Here is an 18,979-nt window from a genome sequence, read left to right on the forward strand (position 1 = left end):
GTAAATATTCATGAAAAAAGAGAAGTTTGTCAACGGGCAACACAGATTTTGATAATGAACGACTAAACACGTTAAGCACTGGACCTTTAATGATTAACAAATTATTTCTAAACCTTTAAGAAATTGTTCGTGCAACGTCAATAAACATTTGGATGGCTATTATAAAGTTGCAACTGATAATGAGATACGAAGTCATTATCCCGAAAACTAAGTCATTATTTTTTAATTATCTCTTAGAGGATCTTTTTTTTTAAATCATTGGCGGAAATGGGCTTCCATGTCAGGTGTACAGGATAAAAGACTAATTAAATTTTGACTTTGAATAAACCAAAAATCCTGTACACTCATACTGACTTTATTACATGTAGCCTACAAATGATATGCTGGATTCTTAAATGTTTTGTTCTTGACAATCTCTGATCAAATATTTTGGATACTTGTAGGAGAGAATCAGAATCAGCTTTGCGTAAACAAACAAGGAATTTGACTCTGGTTCATCTTTGCTCTCAAAGTACAACACTCACTTAACATATAAAGAATAAAAACAGAAAGGACAGTAAGAAATGTAAAAAATACTGTTAAGTATACAGTATAACCATACAGTATTTTTACACTGTGGTACTGCTACTTTTAGATCTGAAAAAGACTGATTTGAATCAATTGTGATGGTGGTGGGAGAGAGTGCCCTAGCTATTCTTAAAAAGATTTGTTTTGTCTCTCCTGGAACCCTGCGGATGCCCTTTATCTGAGAGCTGGGTTGCCATGTCTGACTCCCTCAGACTTGGCATCCCTTTCAGCCAGTCAACAACCGGAACACATAAACGTGCCCCTCCCTTCTCCCTCTACGGATGCTGCAGTAAAGTTGGCCGCGCATGCGCACTTTCGGTCCTCTTTTTCTTGGAAGGTAAGTGTGGCATGGCGCGTGTTGCTGCCTTGGGGTGGATAAACGGAGGACTTAACGTTTTTTTTAAGTGCACCGATAACGGATTCAGATGTACTAAAGTAGCGGTATGGTGGTATAAGCAGTTGTGGAAGTAGTTCTTGAAATGCTCGGTGGACTCGGGGTGTGGGTGTCCATGTTCCAGGTTGAATCAAAGGGACATGCGGCCTTCGGCGCGGTCGGTGGAAGTCGCTTGTCATTCTCTCCGCTAATGGCTAATGTTTTCTTTTGGGTACGCGTTCAACATCACCGGTCTATTTGTTATCCGACGTTTTAAATGTCGATCATAAAAACATATAGGGTCGCACACAAGCCGCTGTCGACCGAGCGTCAAACCCTGGGCGAAGTTGAATGAACGGTTAGCATGTTAGCATCGCATTAGCTAACAGATAACGGTGCTCGCTGTTGTGGAGCAGCGGCAGCGCGTGTTGGCCAGTTAAGTATACATCGCGCGCGGCATAAGCTTATCGTAATGAGGTGTTAATTTGACTAGCTAATATCTGATGTTTGAGTATGTACCGTTATAGTTAGTTGGCTTTTATGCTACATTCATGAGGTGTCGGAATAATCGGGAAAGTGACTCCACGAATGGGAAAATTAACATGAACACCACCTCATGTCGGAACAACAACTCGGCGAAAATTTTGCTCCACGACTTGCCGAGTTAGTGTGCTATTACGAAGTACCATGGCGAACGTAAGTAAATATTGTGTTCATGATAAGAAGCTGTGTGTTATTAATAAACGTTTTATTAATCACGTAGCTAACGTCGCATTTTTTTTTTTTTTTGCTAACGTAATTTGTAATACGATATTAAGTTGTAATCGTTAGTTGCTGTCCTCCATAAAAATTATTTAGAAAGTTATTTATTAACATTAATTGTCATTACAAGTCCGGTAAAGTAATATTTGAGTGGTTAAATCAGAATAACAACATCCCAACACGGGGAATCTAACCATCCTAGGAGCCCGTGAATGCAGCATTTTAACCGTTATCTGGCCCTGTTGCTCTTGGAAACTACAGGCTAGCAAATTTGCTTACGTTAGCTGATGTCAGACTGCTAACATTACAACCCTTTAGCCTCGCCTAGAGTTAATGTTTATATCTTAAAAACACTGTCGGCTGTTGTTAGGTTTAGCTAATGCTGTGTGGTGACGTAGTGTCCCTGGCCAAAAACGTCAACTTGTTATTTTTTTCACTTTACTACTTTATTGGGGGAAAAAATACATTTAAATGTACAACATAAAACGGTAACTTGGATATGTGGTGGACTGCCAGATGGTGATGTTGTTCCCACATCCCATAACGGTCCAGTTGGATCTTACAGAAACAAGAAAAAAGTGATCATATTGTTGCCATAGAAAAGCAAATCAGAATGAGATTTATTGTAAGTTAGGTATTTTATAGTTGTATAAGTTTATTTGCATGTAATTTGCCTTAGGTTTGGTGCATATACAATAAACCTGTGAAAATGGAATAAACAAATGAAAAGGGACTAAATAGAGCAAGTACTGCAACAGTTAAGAACCTAAATATAGAATGGAAAAATTGCAATAAAATGTAAGACACCATAACAAATATGTACAACGTAACGGTTTTTAGACAGGAAAAGGCTGTACAGTTTTGTGCAGGGTGTGCAAAAGTATGAATCGGGGTGTGCAATAGTTCACTATGCAGTGAATTACATATTTTCTGTGTTTGATAGTACGATAAAGGCTCTGTAAATGTCTTTTGCAGCACCGCTGACCCATTGCACCATGGCAGATCCCGATTGTGACTTCACAACTGGCGAGTCTGGCGCCTCCGCCACCATCCCGATGCAGTGCTCCGCTCTGCGTAAGAACGGGTATGTGGTGCTGAAGGGACGTCCCTGCAAAATTGTGGAGATGTCCACCTCCAAGACCGGCAAGCACGGACATGCCAAGGTAAAACTATCCTTGTGTAGCCCCTTCCAAATGAGAGGCACTGTAGAGTGGCAGTGCAAAGGTTTAAAATGGGGTTGGGTAATTAAAAACACTCGACCAGTGGCAAAGACGGGCTGGTCAGAGACCCGAGGATTCTCAGATTACAGACCAGTCTGATCCAAGCTGGCAGAAGTCTTGCTTTAGTAAAGCCAAATCTCCTTATCTTAAACCAGGGTGCTCGCTCCCACTTGTACTTTGCCCTCATGTGGGACTTGGTGACAATAAATGGAAAAATTAAGATTATGGCTGTACAATTTTAACGTTTTCATCACTTAGTGACTTAAACCCTAAAGAAATGCGTAAGGGCAATGTGCCAATGTGACGTCAAAATGACGTAGATCCAGGACTCAGAGTGACTGCAAGTCTCTCTTGTAAACTTCCTGGGTGAAGAGGAGTTCTTTTATGGTGAATGAAAGGCTTGATCCCACCAAGTAGCTCATCCAATCGTTGTGCAGACATTCTGAAGTATTCATAGTTCTTCTCTTCGCCATTGTTTACCTTTTTTTCTTCTTCTAGTCCGTAGAAATAGTCAGTAGCCTTTCCTCATTAGCGCCACCTCTGTTCAGGAGAAGACTAACTAGTAGTAACTAGTTCTCGACTAAAGCTAGAATCTGAATTTGTACTTATACTTTACGTCATAAACTCAGCAAATGAATCAATTATCAAAACAGTTTGTGATCATTTAATTGACAACTAATCAGCTGTGGTGTAGTGTACAGTTTTTTTCAGGATCACTTTACACCTGCTTCCTAAACTGGGACTGGGAAAACCTTTTTCATTCATTACTTCATGATTTTTGTCCAGAAGGAAGATGGAAAGATTATTGATCCCAAAAAATGGGAAATTACAGCGTTACAGCAGCAAACAGCACACGTACAGATTATACATGAAATAATAGGATACAATATACATGAAATAATAATAGGATAGAATACAATAACAAATATTTAAAATGTATACAAGTTGGGAATAAAAATGTACACCTACTTAGCTAGTATTGATAAAGATGAAGATAAACCTATTGTGCAAGTTGCACTTACTGCAGTTGTGATTGACGTCTGAGTCTTGGCTAACACTCAGTGATGTGTTAAAGTTGTACTGCCTGTGGTAGGAATGATTCCTTGTAGCGGTCTGTACAGAAAAATACAAATAGCCTTGGAGCTAATTCTGGTGCATTTGAAGCAGTGTTGCCTAATGTGCACCGTCACTGTTGAATCAAAGGATGCATAAGTGATTTATGACCTGGTGTAAGTAACTCCTGCAGACATTACATAAAAATTCCTCACGCCATCATTTAATGTTCCTGTTTGCCCTCGATCCTGCTTCAACGCGATAATGCATCCGACATCTTTTGATAGAATTTTGTCGCTCTGCAGTTTGCGCCGTATTGTCATTTTGTGATTTGTCGTGTGCTGTGTTCATGAACCTCGTTGTCTTTTGTTACCTGCGCAGCGTAACTCCTAACGGGTTTCTTAAACACCAGACACCCCCTTTTGTATTAAACTACATCTTGTTCTGCAGGTTAACCTGGTGGGTATCGACATCTTCACCAACAAGAAGCATGAAGATATGTGCCCCTCCACCCACAACATGGATGTCCCCCACATCAAGAGGATAGACTACCAGGTACGCAGGCGCGTCACACATTTCTGGAACTCTTGTCGAACACCAGTGTCGCACACAGTTAGCCCAAGAATGCAAAAGTCAATTCCAAAACACTGGACCGCTGTGGCGTTTGCCGGCTTTTCTAAAGCATGAAGTTCAGAAGCTGCAGACTACGTGCATGAGCCAGAGACGTGCTGCTTCATTTGATCACCGGTACGTTTTCAAATCAGTATTATTATGCGTCTGATCAATCTGAAATCTAAATTGTTATTAAAAGAAAAACCTTTCCGATGCATCTAAAATTGGCTCAGGAAATACAATAACTCTGCTTTTGATCTTGTGAACTCTGACCATCATCTTCCAATGTGAAAAAGAAATATGAATATGTAGACAGAACTGTTTATCCCAAAAAGGGTTATAATTGATTTAATCATAGTGGCGGTGATGGCGCAGTGGATGTGACACATGCCTTTGGTGTGGGAGATCTGGGTTCAATTCCCACTGCGGTACATCAACCAATGTGTCGGCAGAAAAGGCAGTGTGACTGATCAGTCTCCCCGAGTTGGTCAAAGTTCCTCAGAACACCGAAGAGACGAGATGTAATACATAAAATGAAAACCGGCAGCTGATTGGACGAACGCGTCACGTGGGTCTGGCTGCTGCTTCCGGATTTTGGATTTTTCGGACGGCCATTAATGGCGACTCATTCAGGATATGATCTCATATTGGACTAAAATAGTTCACCGAAACGTGTTTCTGAAAGCATTTTAAGAGAGAAATAGGCCGTGCAGTTGCTGAATCTGTCTTCATTTCAGATCGACAAAGGTCAGTTTAAAAGATTTTCGTCAGATTTTGAGAGGCTTAGTCACGCTCATCCCGCTCGCCATTCCCGGGTGAGTCCCGACTGCCCTGTCTCTGACTGAACATGTCAGGTCGGCCCAAATGAAGACCGACAGCTCCTCCAACGGACGACGGCACGGACACACCGACCAGACTCGAGTCACCGACCTCACCAGACTGTCCTACGGCCGATTATCGGCCCGGTGTATAGCTTCCTTAACCCCTAGTTGCTCCAGAGGTGTGCGACCTCTGATATATAGCAATTGTAAGTCGCTTTGGATAGAAGCGTCAGTTAATGACATGTAATCAAATTAGGATATGTGGAATATGCAGAGTTTTGTCATGTAACTGGAATCATTGGACATTTTTGCAAAACGTGTCACTCTTGCTTTCCCATCTGAGTGTAACGTTGGACGCTGGAGGACGTGACGCTGAAGTCACCTGGACGTGCTTCATAGCAAATCAAAATGTTGTATTTGTATTAATTTAATTTCTTTGTAAAATAACGTTTAAAGATGCAGTAGGGAAGACTTATAAAACTCCCTTTCTGTCATATCTGCTGAAACTGACCCTATGTTCCAGTAGAACTACAGGAAGCAGGTCATTTAAAAAAAATCTCTGGCTCCACCTACAGCCTGTAGTGAGATCTGCAAAAATCCACAGCTCCCTGTTCAGATGCACCAATCAGGGCCGGGGGGTCTAACTGCGTGTCAATCACTGCTCACGCTGCATTCATTCTCCCTTGTGGGGGGAGGGGCTTAGGAGACCGTTTTGGGCTTTAGCAGAAAGGGGGGAGGGACTGAGAAGTTGTTGATGTCCACATTTTTTTGGCTAAATCCAGGGTCTTCCCAATCCTACCTACAGCACCTTCAATGACACGTTTACATGCACACATTCTGTTTTTTGCCTTCTTTCGAAAGACAATATTCCGACTAAGCTGTTAACACAGATAATGAAAATTATTATTCCACTAATATTCCTGTTTACATGCAGCCGTGCAAAATAGTATTTTTTTCAGAAGTGTTCCAGCTGTGGCGGACTTGTTGGAGCGTGTGAACACAGCATCCCTCTTTCATTCCTTCCAACCAGCTTCTTGAGAAGTTTGGCGTTGCGATGTTTGTGCATCTTCAAGTCTTTGATAATGTTTCAAAGTAGCTGTAGTGTTTCTCAGTCTTTTATTTTGGCCGTGTATCTCTTCTGCAGCCCTGCAAACTGTCAGCTGGTTGGTTTGTGTACAGTAAGCATAGCAACGCACGGAGCTGGCCGTAAACTGTCACAAACTGCAGTAAAACCCCTGATTGAGACGCAGATTCTGAATGCGCTGTAAACATGTCCAAAGAATGCTTCTAAAAGCCGAATAATATCCCACCAGTCTGAATCTGAAAACCGCTTTAGAAAGGCCGTATTCTGAATATCCAAACAGAATAGCTGTTCACATGACCCATGTCAAATCTGGAATATTGTCCTATTTAGAGCCTTTCTTTGCATGTAAACGTACTCCACGTTGTGTTGCAGTTCATGTACGTGACTGTGTTGTCCTCCTCTTCCCAGTTGGTTAACATCGCTGAAGGCTACATGACCTTGATGAGCGACAACGGTGACATCCGGGAGGACCTGCGTGTCCCTGAAACCGAAGTCGGAAAGGAAATCGAGACGAAGTTTGAAGCCGGTGATGAGTTCATGGTAAGTGTTTACAGTCGCCCAGGGCTTCCTAAATGATTAGATGCAGTTAGGGGTGTAAGAAAAAATCAATACACTCAAGTATCGTGATATTTTTTATTTTGCAATACTGTTGTCGATTTTCAAAAAGGCAATTATGTTTTATTGTTTTACGTTCAAAAAAACGGCGTGAAAAGTGACCAAAAACTTGGGGGGGGGGGGGCAAACTTGGAGGAGACAAAGGCCAGGAAAAGTGAAATGTCGAAAAAGAACAAAAATTTTGACCCAGAAAAACAAAGCATGGTCGACAGGAAGACAACACAAGTGTTAAATGATTTTTGGGCGTCACAAGACACCCGACGGGGCGGTCTAATTCCTGGGCTGAAAGCATTTGGTCATGAAGACGCCTGACACCAGGAGCTGTAACATGACTGTAACATGTAGATGACGATGTGGCAAATCCTTGCTGTCGTTGGCGACAGAAGTGGCGTCTTGAGATGACGCCGAAACGTGCCCGCCACGCGTATTCATTTTAAAATAATTTTGTCAATGTCTGTTTTCACTCTCCACTGAAAGCAGACGGGATTGAGTCCTGAATTAGAGCGGAGCGTCGTCACGCGGGGAGAATGCGAGGAGTGCGAGCTGCGTGTGTAAAGTTTCAGATGATTGACTTGAACGTGTGTGTGTGTTCTCCGCAGGTCACCGTGATTTCTGCCATGGGAGAGGAATGTGCTATCGCTACCAAGGTTCTTGCCAGCAAATAGGGAGACAGACTTTGCTGCCCGGGGCAACAAGCACCACCCACAACCAGTCCCTTGCAATTCTCATTGGTTCTTCTGTCACCAAAAGCGTTGGCTTTCACAGACAACCTCAATCATTCTGTTGTGATTTCTCTCATCAATGATCTTTTGTTTTTGTTTTTCTCCCCACCCCACCCCCCTCCTACCCCCTCCTTTTTTCGTTTCTCTTTTCCATTGCTGTTGGGGAAAGTTCCATCGCGGTCCTCTGCCTGATCACTGAGGTTTTGTTTGGTAACAAATCTACTTTATATAAAAAAACAACTTCAAAAAATAATGATCAGTTGCTCATTCCTGCTTATTTTTGCCTTCAAAGTGTTGGTTTTGCCACTCACATTCCTGAATGTTTAAATAACAACGGGATTCAGCTTTTGTATGATTATTTTTTATATATTCTTGAATATAGCAGGTGTAAAGCCTTTTAGAGGGTAGTGGGGGGGGGGGGAAGTAGTTTGAGTTGTTAAAGCAGTGGGAGGGAGGGTTATAGCCCCTGTAGACGCTATATTCTGGTTCAGGCCGTCCCTCTATAGCAGCCATACCGCTTCCCAGCCTGGCCTGTGCTCTTGTTCCTGAGGGGATTGGGCTCGACAAGGTCCCTTTTTTCCTCCTAACCGCTGGGATTGGTGGTGGCGGCGAGCACTTAATGAGCACTTGAGGTCCACCCCAGCATGTCAAAGCTCTAAAAACTAAGAAAAGAGAAGTGTTTTTTCTTTTTTTTTTCTTTTTTTTTTTCTTTTTTTTCCCACCAAGAACAACAGAAACAAACTTCAGTGATTTAACCTCGTGATGCCAGTCTCTTGTCTGTAATAGTTTGAGGGGGGGGCATGAGGGTCCTGTAGCGCCACACCTCTCGTCCACAGAGGCAGTTGCTGCTCCCGACCATCTCCCCACCCCAATACAAAACGAGTGTTATATTTTGTTTTGAGAGGCAGGAGTGTGTAGCGGTGTGGGCCTCTGAAATGTGCGAGGCGTGTTTGCAGTGAGGCGTGTTTCTTTTTGAGGGACTCGATCGGGTTGGGGAGGGTGGTAGAGTTGCAAACTTTTTTGTTCACTCGAGGCCTTTGTCACCTGACTGGAGATGGCAAAAAAAAATAAAACGATGAAACAAATGGACAAAAACTGCAAACTATGTCTGGTTTTCTGTCTAATAATCCCATGTTTTTTACAGGTTCAGTTGGGATGTCCCTCGATTACTTCAGTGATCACTTGCATTTCTCTTCTATTACCCCCGTTTACATGTACATGGTCATTTTGAAAAATGGAGACATTTCCCTTCGTTTACACGCAAACAGAGAATTTGCCTCTGAAAACGAGTCTTTCTAAAAACTTCAGCCAGAGTGGAGATTTTGGAAAGTTTTGTTTGCACGTAAACTGAGACAAACGGAGGTTTAGGCAGCCGAGGAAGTGAGGAAGAGAAGAGAGAGGAAGTGATTTGTTGTAGTTGCTATTTTCGAGATTCTGATTGGCTACCGTGGGCTTGAGCTTCTCGTTGCGCTGCCACCTACAGGTGTGGCGTGCTTGACGGCATATATACACAGGTACGTGTAAACGAACACTTCTGAAAACTGACAGCTGTGCACTGTTATTTTTTTTGAAAACAGGTTGAAATGTCCGTTTATGAAAAGCCGGCTACGTATAAACGTAGCATAAATGTATTCTACTGTAGATGTCTGGAAAAAGTTAAGGCTTTAAACATGCAGAAGCACTTTTTATTTCAATTAACATTTCTGTCACGCAGATTATTATTATTATTATTATATTAACATTTCTGGCATGACTATCTTAATATGCACGTTACCTTTCAAATAACTAAATGTTGATTGAAATAAGATGTCAGTTTTTAAAAAAAATAAATGTCAGAAGGTTAGTAGTCATGAAAGACTACTTTTAAAGTGCTTTCCTTTTTTTGGAAGTTCTAATTGTTTTCTACCAGTGGTCTAGTCTGTGATACGCAGGTATACACAGTATACTCACTAAGAAAGCTCCAGGATTTCCATATACCCACTTTAAAATGCCCAATGACACGCAACAACATGCGTAACAAACATATTTTGAATTGTGTGTTTTTTTTTCTTATCATAGGCTATTATAAGGTATTTAAGCTGTGAATTAGTGCATAAAAGTATCAAAATGCAGGAAATTAAGTCTTTCATGCTCAATATTTCCCTGGGGGAGGACACTCAGACCCCCCTCCCCCAAAGTCCCATTATAGCCTATGGCCCATACATATAAAGTACAGTATACCCACTACAATACATTAGACTACACCACTGTTTTCTACCAATTACAAGTACGTCAGAGCAGACACTACAGGTAAACAGGTCAAATATTTTAACAGATTTCATGGTGATGAAACTTCCTCAGTTAATAACTTGCATTAACCTTTCTGAAAATGTTTAAATATGCAAATGAGGCGTTCTGTTATAGCTTTTGGGAGAAATCTACAGACACAAATAGAATAGTTAAATAAATGTAGTAAAATGTTTTCTTCCAGACATGTTATGGAACCAAAATAGCCTTGTTTTTGTCTGTAGCGTTTCCATCCTTAAGATTTCAGACCTGGTTGATTTTAGAATTTCTATTTGAGGGAAAACGATGAAATTGTGCAGAGAGTTTAGCAGTCTGTAATGAGGCCCTGGGGCCATATTCCAGAAACTACCCTGTCCCAAGGGTGTCTTTGAGGCCATATTCCAGAAACTACCCTGTCCCAAGGGTGTCTTTGAGGCCCTGAGGCCATATTACAGAAACTATCCTGTCCCAAGGGTGTCTTTGAGGCCATATTCCAGAAACTACCCTGTCCCAAGGGTGTCTTTGAGGCCCTGAGGCCATATTACAGAAACTATCCTGTCCCAACGGGTATCTTAAGATAGGCTCTGCAAGATAAGAAGTTTCTGTAACACATCCCCTGGAGTCTTGATTTAAGCTGACAGAATTGTGGGCATAGTTTACATTTTTTGTGTGTATACAATGTAGGAAAAACTGATATATTTAATAATATAATTATTTCAGGAATGTCACAACAAACACCCAGTACCTAATGCTGCAAATAGATTACATCTTAAAATCTAGATAAAACTAATACTGTATATACTGTACACAGATGCCAAGTATGGATCTATTGTGTGTTTCTCTGCTTGACAATCCCTTTTTGCAGCAATAAAATTGAAGTGAGATGAACAAACAAACAAACTTTTTAGATAAGACAGATGTTGACAGTTTCCTTTTGGGGACATAATTTGAAATTGGAAAAAAGGTAATAAATTGCAATATGTTCAGAATTACAATATCGTATTGTGATATCGCATCTTGATGTATCGTGATGATATATTGTGATATTGTATCGTGATGATCTATCGTGATATTGTATCGTGATGATCTATCGTGATATTGTATCGTGATGATCTTGTATCGTGGTGATGTATCGTATTGTATCGTGATCTATCGTGATATTGTATCGTGATATTGTATCGTGATGATGTATCGTGATATATCGTGATGATATTGTATCGTGATATACCGTGATGATATTGTATCGTGATATTGCATCATGATGATGTATCGTGATGATATTGTATCGTGATATCGCATCATGATGATATATCGTGATGATATTGTATCGTGATGATATTGTATTGATGATGTATCGTGATGATATTGTATCGTGATGATCTATCGTGATGATATTGTATCGTGAGGCCTCTGGTGATTCCCACCCCTAGAATACTCAAAGCAAAAGTCCTGCTTTCAGATTTTTACTTCAGGTAAAGTGTAAGCGCACTAATATTCCACCATTATTCCAGATATGATAATATTCCGAGTCATGCACGGCTGCATATGAACAGGGCCCTATTTCAGGTAGAAGGTTTAACAAACTGAGTGTAACCCTGATGTCTGAGCATTTTTAATCATAAGTAGCCTATAGCCTAACACTACTGGTGATATGGTATTGAACCTATTGGCCTAATCTATTTCATTTAGGTGCAATTATTTGAGCGAAAAAGTCTTAGGTCTACTAATCCCATTCTGAGGCTGCAGCACCATCATTAACAGAATTATAATCCATAATCTTTTATTTCAAAGGGTTTATATCATTCAAACAGTATCAACAGTTAAAAGTAGTACATATTGTACATGAAGTACCAAAGTTGAAACAAGTGTTGACTGAAATGTACGAAAGTTTAAACTGAACAGCGGGTCACAAACGGTAGGCCTATGTTTTCATTTCTCAGATCATTCTCTGCAAACTGACAGAACTGTCTGTCAGATAAACACAGACACATCATCAGTTGAGTCCTTAAACACAGAGAAGGGTCTGAGAAAATATCACGTGAACCTCAGTATGTGGTGGGAAAGCCTCTTGAAGCAGCAGAGCCACTAAAACTCCTACACAGACAGAGAAAACAATGCAGCACCGAGGACCAAATGTAGAAACCCATCACTGGAAACCTGTGGTGTTGGTGCAAAATTCCTCAGCTGCCCAACACATCATTTACTCTAAGCAAGCCTGGCATCTCAAGCAGGGAGTACACGAAAAGCCAGGAGTAATTCAGCTAAGTTTTAGATTGGACCATCTTATGTAAACATACTTGTGTTTACAAGAACACAGGATTACACATGCTGGTCTTTAGTGTATCTTCATTCACAATAGCCTACAAACGATAGTAGACTTGCGATTTAGGAGCTAGATGGAAAAAGGCTACGGATAAATGGCTAAAACGTTTACTTTGTGCCACTCAAAGATGGATGGATGGATGGATGGACGGACGGACGGACGGACGGACGTGATTCAGTCTGCATGGTGAGGTGCTCTATGAGAGGGTGTGTCATGGTGGTAGTGCAAATAAGTCCAATAGTGCAATGATAAAGTCTAGAGACCAGCATTAAATATGGACAATATAGAAGCATAATGTAGACATAGTAATATAAAAACTATATAGCAGTGCAAGGATAACGTTTTTAAAAAGACAGCATTAAATATGGGCATTATAAGGGAATAATGACTAACTATAGGAACAAGCCTATACGTCAACAATTCCAGGATATGTACAGTATGTTTCGTATGGAAACATAACGTGTTTCATTTGTGTGTGCTGAAGCATCTTTTGTTGTGTATCTGCATTTGAAGTCATTGCAGCGGAGGAAGACTCAGCACCCTGCTTGAATGTCCCCAATGGTGATGTAACGACGAACACTCACACGGTCTGCACGGCCAAGTCCCAAATGGCACCACAGTGGAAAGAAGGATGCATGTTATGGTTTCTCTGACTCATCAGGGTGGTATTTCAGAAAGCGGGTTTAGTGAAAACTCTGAGTTTGTTAACCCCTGAGATGAGGGGAACTCTGGCTTTTCTGTTTCAGAAAGAGAGGTGACTTCACTTTCCAGATAACTTCCTATTTGAGCGGCGTGGTTTTTCTTCCCAGTCGATCAGTTATGTAGCCTACATAACTTTATGCGTCCTCATATCACTAACGTCACCCATCTATGTTCTTACATCCCAGCACATTATTTTTGACGCATTTGTCTTTACAACACTGGTGATGCGGAGCATTTTAGTAAAGCCGCTGTAGCAAAGCGCCGTCAGAAGACTGTGACTCGCTCTGAAACGTGTTTTAAACGTTTTTAAAAGGAGTTCCACAGTAGGCTATTGCAAGTGAATGATGTAAAACCTTTGAAATAAAAGATTATGAATTGTAATGCTGTTAATGATGATGCTGCAGCCTCAGAATGGGATTAGTAGGCGTAGTACTTTTTCCGTCCGCAGAAATGACATAGATTAGCCTATAGGCTAGGTTCAATACCATTTCACCAGTAATATTAGGCTATCCTTATGATATACACTATATTGGAATATATGCATTTACTCTAGCTCAACTCATATCAGCTGTTCTGAAACCGAAAACTCAGAGTTTCCCATCTCAGGGTAAATCAACTCAGACATCAGGGTTACACTCAGTTTGTTTAACCTTCTACCTGAAATAGGGCGGGATTGTGTGTGTGTGTGTGTGTGTGTGTGTGTGTCTAAAGAGGTTGTGAAAGATTTACCAGGCTTAGCAGGTTTATTATCAGGGCGTGTACATCATCCAGCTCCTGAAACCACAGACAAAAAGTTCAATTTTAAAGTCATTTAAGTAACGAACCTGAATGTAACTGTCGGTATTGCATGTCAATTAAAGCTAAATGAGACGTTTGACAGTTAGGAGTTCGGCATAGCAATCAGTCTCCTCACAACTCGTTAATCGAGCTATTTCCCCCCCCCCAGATTAATGTGTGGAAATGTCTATTTCAGCAGCGATAATCGGGTTACCATATATGGTCAGGGCGTTCTATGCGGCGCCATCTACGTCACTGCTGCGTCACCTCCGGTTCTCCCTTTCCCGTCAGATTTCTAACAATGGCGCCGGTAAGTCCTTGCCGCTTCTCCGCAATATACGCATTTTGTTTGTAATTTCATGCTTTCTCTTAACGTATTCCGGTCACCTACTAAAACAAAGTAAATATGTAATCATAAAGCTATGTGTTAAACATTGAGCTGGTTTTATAGCGAAGGAAACAAAGCAACTGGTAGAGTTAGCATTAGCTCGTGGTAGTGGCCGTTTGTTGACACGTGTTCCATTCATTAGACTGTGACAGGACGCCAGTCTCCATAGAATAAATGGTGTTTTATTTTACATCGGTGTTTTTACTGCACTTGACTGGTAAACGTGATGTGTGCTGTACGTCTACATGTAGCCTAAGGCCCGTTAGTTAGTTCGGCATAACTTTACACTAACTTTCATCAGCTACCCAATTTTTAATAGCTCAAAATAAAGCAGAAATTAAACTATCTCAATGCTCGCTCTTTTAGATTAGATTAAACTTTATTGTCGTTGTGCAGAGTACAAGTACAAAGACAGCGACCAGTTTGCGTCCAACCAGAAGTGCAAAAAAAAAGCAGCAATGTGATATTCAAGTATAGACAGGTGGTGCATAGACAGGACAAGAAATGTATTGCAGTGTTATAGGAGCAGAATAAATATGGCTATGTAATATGAACAATGTATGAACATGTACAGATATGTGCAATGTAGCAGCAGTAACATTCTAATAGTAGTAAGAATAATATAGATATATGCAGTGTATTAGCAGAATGTATAATAAGAAAAAAAGAATAAATATGGATATACTGAATGAACCATATAGACATATGTACAGCTATGTGCAGTGTGGTAACATAAGAGTACTAAGAATAAGTGTATTTGCAGGATGAATAGTACAAGCTTGCGTTTGCTGGCCCTGGTTTTATTGAAATGTTTATATTCAACTGTTTATACTATGAAAAAACATACGTTAGTAAAAAGTAGAGGCGACCAGAAAAAGCTAGAAAGCGTCTCTAGAGTTTCTGACCCTGTCCGTGCGTTTTACTTCAATTGACGTTTTTTAGTTGTTTTGATCTGTTCTTTAATGTTTTATGCAACGCATTTTGAATTGGACTTGTTGCTGTAATGTGCAATATAAATAAAGCTGCCTTGCCTCGCAGCTCAAACAGAAGAGGCCAACTGTTGGCAGGAAGACCAAAAAGGGAGCTTCATGGAAGTTCACCTTGGACCTGACCCACCCTGTGGAGGATGGGATCCTGGACTCTGCCAACTTTGTAAGTATATTAAAACACTTGTCTAAACCCCTTCATGTGTTAGAGACTTTTTCTGTTTCACATCGAACACTTCTCTAAGTACTCTTGCAATTTGGAGTACATATAGCCAAATGCTGCACAACACTGTACTGCTGCACTCAAACCAGTCAAAATGTTAAGTGTGGAATACTCAATGGTCAATACTCGCACTCAACTGTCGCCATCTTTGCTACGTAGCGGAAGCTACAGGAACACCAACGTCTTTTCGGTATACGTGCAGCTTAGTGTCCCAAATTCCCCATACAATGTCCTTAATTAATTATGAATGGTGATTAGATGGTGAACAGCTGTATACTACTATCCCTGTATGGATGATATGATGTATAACAGCTGTATACTACTATCTCTGTATAGATGATATGATGTATAACAGCTGTATACTATTATCCCTGTATAGATGATATGATGTATAACAGCTGTATACTACTATCCCTGTATGGATGATATGATGTATAACAGCTGTATACTACTATCCCTGTATGGATGATATGATGTATAACAGCTGTATACTACTATCCCTGTATGGATGATATGATGTATAACAGCTGTATACTACTATCCCTGTATGGATGATATGATGTATAACAGCTGTATACTACTATCCCTGTATGGATGATATGATGTATAACAGCTGTATACTACTATCTCTGTATAGATGATATGATGTATAACAGCTGTATACTACTATCTCTGTATAGATGATATGATGTATAACAGCTGTATACTACTATCCCTGTATGGATGATATGATGTATAACAGCTGTATACTATTATCCCTGTATAGATGATATGATGTATAACAGCTGTATACTACTATCCCTGTATGGATGATATGATGTATAACAGCTGTATACTACTATCCCTGTATGGATGTGATATGATTTCTATCTTTGTTGTCGTCTGGCTCAGGTTAAACTCTTTGTGAAACATGAACGCCACAGAACGTTCTTTTATTCTGCAGTTTGACAGTCAGTTATAACGGAAAAAGAACATAAATAAACTACTTTGACGTAGATTTTCTTTAGGGCTTTATTACGTGGTATTGGATCGGTGCATTAACTCCAGTACTTCCCGATACCAGCGTTTTAGGCAGTATCGGAGGCGATACCGATACTGGTATCGGCTCATCTCTAGTAAAAACATCATGAGATCGTTAGTGGTCTTTGCAAGCAGCTAACCCTGTGTCTGGACTAGGGCCCCCTTCCCTAGCTCCGAATATACTAGGGTTCTCTTCCCTAGTGCGTCACTGTGTTCTGTCCAACAGGAAACCTTCCTCAAAGAGAGGATTAAGGTCAACGGAAAGACGGGGAACCTGAGTAACATCGTCCAGGTCGGCCGCATGAAGAACAAGATCAATGTCACGTCTGAGAAGCAGTTCTCCAAAAGGTGATGAACCGCAGCTCGTTTTTAAAACCTCAGCAAATTATAAAATTGGAAATCAGAACTGAATTTAAACTCACATATTCTGGGACCCCCACCACCCTCTCCCCCCCTACAAGGTATCTGAAGTACCTAACGAAGAAGTACCTGAAGAAGAACAACCTCCGGGACTGGCTGAGAGTGGTGGCGTCTGACAAGGAGACGTACGAGCTGCGTTACTTCCAGATCAGTCAGGACGACGACGAGGAGTCGGAGGCTGACGAGTGAACACCGTTCTGTCTGTGTGTCAGGAGAATAAATGTGGAGAAATAACCTTTGGGTCATGTGTTTTTATTCTGCTGTTCTCTCAACGTTCTCTGCACACTTAAATGCTTCTGGGTTTTCTGCTGGTTTGTTGAGGTACGTCTCCGTTTACACGTCTTTCTTCAGCTATATATGGACACGTGTCACAACACATAGTTCACACAGCAATTATTAATGCTTAATTCGGATTTTTTGCTCAGATCAGATTTTTTTTGTTTGGCTGTTCACATTACCGGATAGCTCAGTTGGTAGAGCAGGCGCCCATATATAGAGGTTTACTCCTCGACGCGGCGGCCGCGGGTTCAACTCCGACCTGCGGCCCTTTGCCTCATGTCATTCCCCCCTCTCTCCCCTTTCTCCCCTTTCATGTCTTCATCTGTCCTGTGAAAATAAAGGCCTAAAAATGGCCAAACAATAATAAAAAAAATAAGAAGAATAACAATGACATCAGATGCAGCACGCTGCTACACTAAAGTCAGGGAGGTGATGGAGGAAGGAAGCATTTTCTAACCCCTCCCTCTCCCTCCATTGACTTGCTCCATCACTGTTCTCCATGTTGTAGGTCTAGTCTAGTTTTTAATGTTACTGTCTGGGTTTAGGAGCGTAGTTGTGACAAATGTCGATGTAGATTGACGTAAAAGTCGCCTCAAATCCTCCTTGGTTGTTCACACTGCGGTCGCATTGAAACAAATCAGACCTGGGTCTGATTCAGGACCACATATGGAAGTGGTCTAAATCTGATTTGAGTGTTCACACTACTTCTGAAGAAGTCTGACCTGGTCACGTGACCCCCAAAAAAAATCAGATTTGGGCCACGTTTCCCTGCAGTCTGACCGTAGCCATAGATGCTGGGTAAATGATCCCAAATGAAGCACCACAAATGTCAATAAGTCAATGAAACCTTGAGAAAACGGACATTGCCATTCGTGTGATTAGGTAACGGGGTTTCCACGGGCTCTTAAAAACGAGTCTTAATTTTCTTACGTCCATGCAACGCCTCTAATGCTCCCTTTTTTTATTCCATGTTGTAGTTCTTTCTGTTGTTAGTCCAAATATAACTCGCTGTATTACGACTACAAATGAGACCAACAGGCACCTTACCTTGCAGCCAATCAGCTTTCATCTTATTGGTGCCAGTCTCTTTCAGGTTGTACTAGGTTTCAACTTAGTTGATGTTGTGATAGAGGTCTTAAATTTCATTCATAATAGTCTTAAAAAGTATTAAATTTGACTCTGTGAAACCTGAAGAGCACCTTACTGGATAAAGAAAGTATTTTTTCTTTATAAAAATCTATAAAACAGACAAATCAAAAGATTTAAAAAACATAATACAAACGTCCTGCAGTAAGTCCTCCGTCATGATCGTTATACTATAACAAAGGTGTTGATTAAACTGTCATCATTTTGGAGGCTACAGGTGCTGCTGTTGTACTGTAATTGTTCTGTTGTACTAACAGGATTGTCCATCATTTTGGTCGATGAACTCCTATGGAGCTGCTCCTGATGTCTGCACTCCTTACTCCTATATATGATTCTGTAGCAGTTCACTAAATGCACACTAGGTGGTGCTACACACGCTTGTGAACCATACTTTCTTCTATAATAATGTATACTTTATTAATCCCGCAAGGGGAAATTACAATGTTTTCACTCTATTATTATACACATTACACACAGAATTACACACACATGCTCCGACCTATACATGCACTAATGGACAGATGTCAGAGTGACAGGGCTGCTTGTAGAAAGGCGCCCCAAGCAGTTGGGGGTTCGGTGCCTTGCTCGAGAGCACCTTAGCAGTGCGGAGCTGGCATCTCT

At 41.0% G+C, this 18,979-nt stretch overlaps 2 protein-coding genes across 2 annotated transcripts; both read left to right on the forward strand.

The window, feature by feature from the left end:
• The first annotated feature begins 747 nt into the window (after positions 1-747).
• eif5a (eukaryotic translation initiation factor 5A) lies at positions 748-8,545 on the forward strand. Its single transcript, XM_078280828.1, has 5 exons — positions 748-904; positions 2,678-2,865; positions 4,426-4,530; positions 6,901-7,032; positions 7,707-8,545. The coding sequence occupies exons 1-5, from the start codon at positions 763-765 to the stop codon at positions 7,770-7,772; spliced, it is 633 nt and encodes a 210-aa protein (XP_078136954.1). The 5' UTR covers positions 748-762; the 3' UTR covers positions 7,773-8,545.
• Positions 8,546-14,097: 5,552 nt separating this feature from the next.
• rpl22l1 (ribosomal protein L22-like 1) lies at positions 14,098-17,167 on the forward strand. The gene is made up of 4 exons (XM_078280829.1): positions 14,098-14,206; positions 15,323-15,436; positions 16,740-16,861; positions 16,975-17,167. The coding sequence occupies exons 1-4, from the start codon at positions 14,132-14,134 to the stop codon at positions 17,120-17,122; spliced, it is 459 nt and encodes a 152-aa protein (XP_078136955.1). The 5' UTR covers positions 14,098-14,131; the 3' UTR covers positions 17,123-17,167.
• The last annotated feature ends 1,812 nt before the right edge of the window (positions 17,168-18,979 follow it).

The sequence above is a fragment of the Sander vitreus genome, chromosome 22 (genome assembly GCF_031162955.1).
Source record: "Sander vitreus isolate 19-12246 chromosome 22, sanVit1, whole genome shotgun sequence".
In the NCBI taxonomy this organism is placed as follows: Eukaryota; Metazoa; Chordata; class Actinopteri; order Perciformes; family Percidae; genus Sander; species Sander vitreus.

Excerpts from the sequence above, each read along its gene's own strand:
- eif5a (XM_078280828.1), top strand. The coding sequence starts at position 763 with ATGTCTGACTCCCTCAGACTTGGCATCCCTTTCAGCCAGTCAACAACC. Across the intron at positions 4,531-6,900 it reads TCAAGAGGATAGACTACCAG|TTGGTTAACATCGCTGAAGG; the intron begins GTACGCAGGCGC and ends TCCTCTTCCCAG. Across the intron at positions 7,033-7,706 it reads AAGCCGGTGATGAGTTCATG|GTCACCGTGATTTCTGCCAT; the intron begins GTAAGTGTTTAC and ends TGTTCTCCGCAG.
- rpl22l1 (XM_078280829.1), top strand. The coding sequence starts at position 14,132 with ATGCGGCGCCATCTACGTCACTGCTGCGTCACCTCCGGTTCTCCCTTT. Across the intron at positions 14,207-15,322 it reads GATTTCTAACAATGGCGCCG|CTCAAACAGAAGAGGCCAAC; the intron begins GTAAGTCCTTGC and ends CTTGCCTCGCAG. Across the intron at positions 15,437-16,739 it reads TCCTGGACTCTGCCAACTTT|GAAACCTTCCTCAAAGAGAG; the intron begins GTAAGTATATTA and ends TCTGTCCAACAG.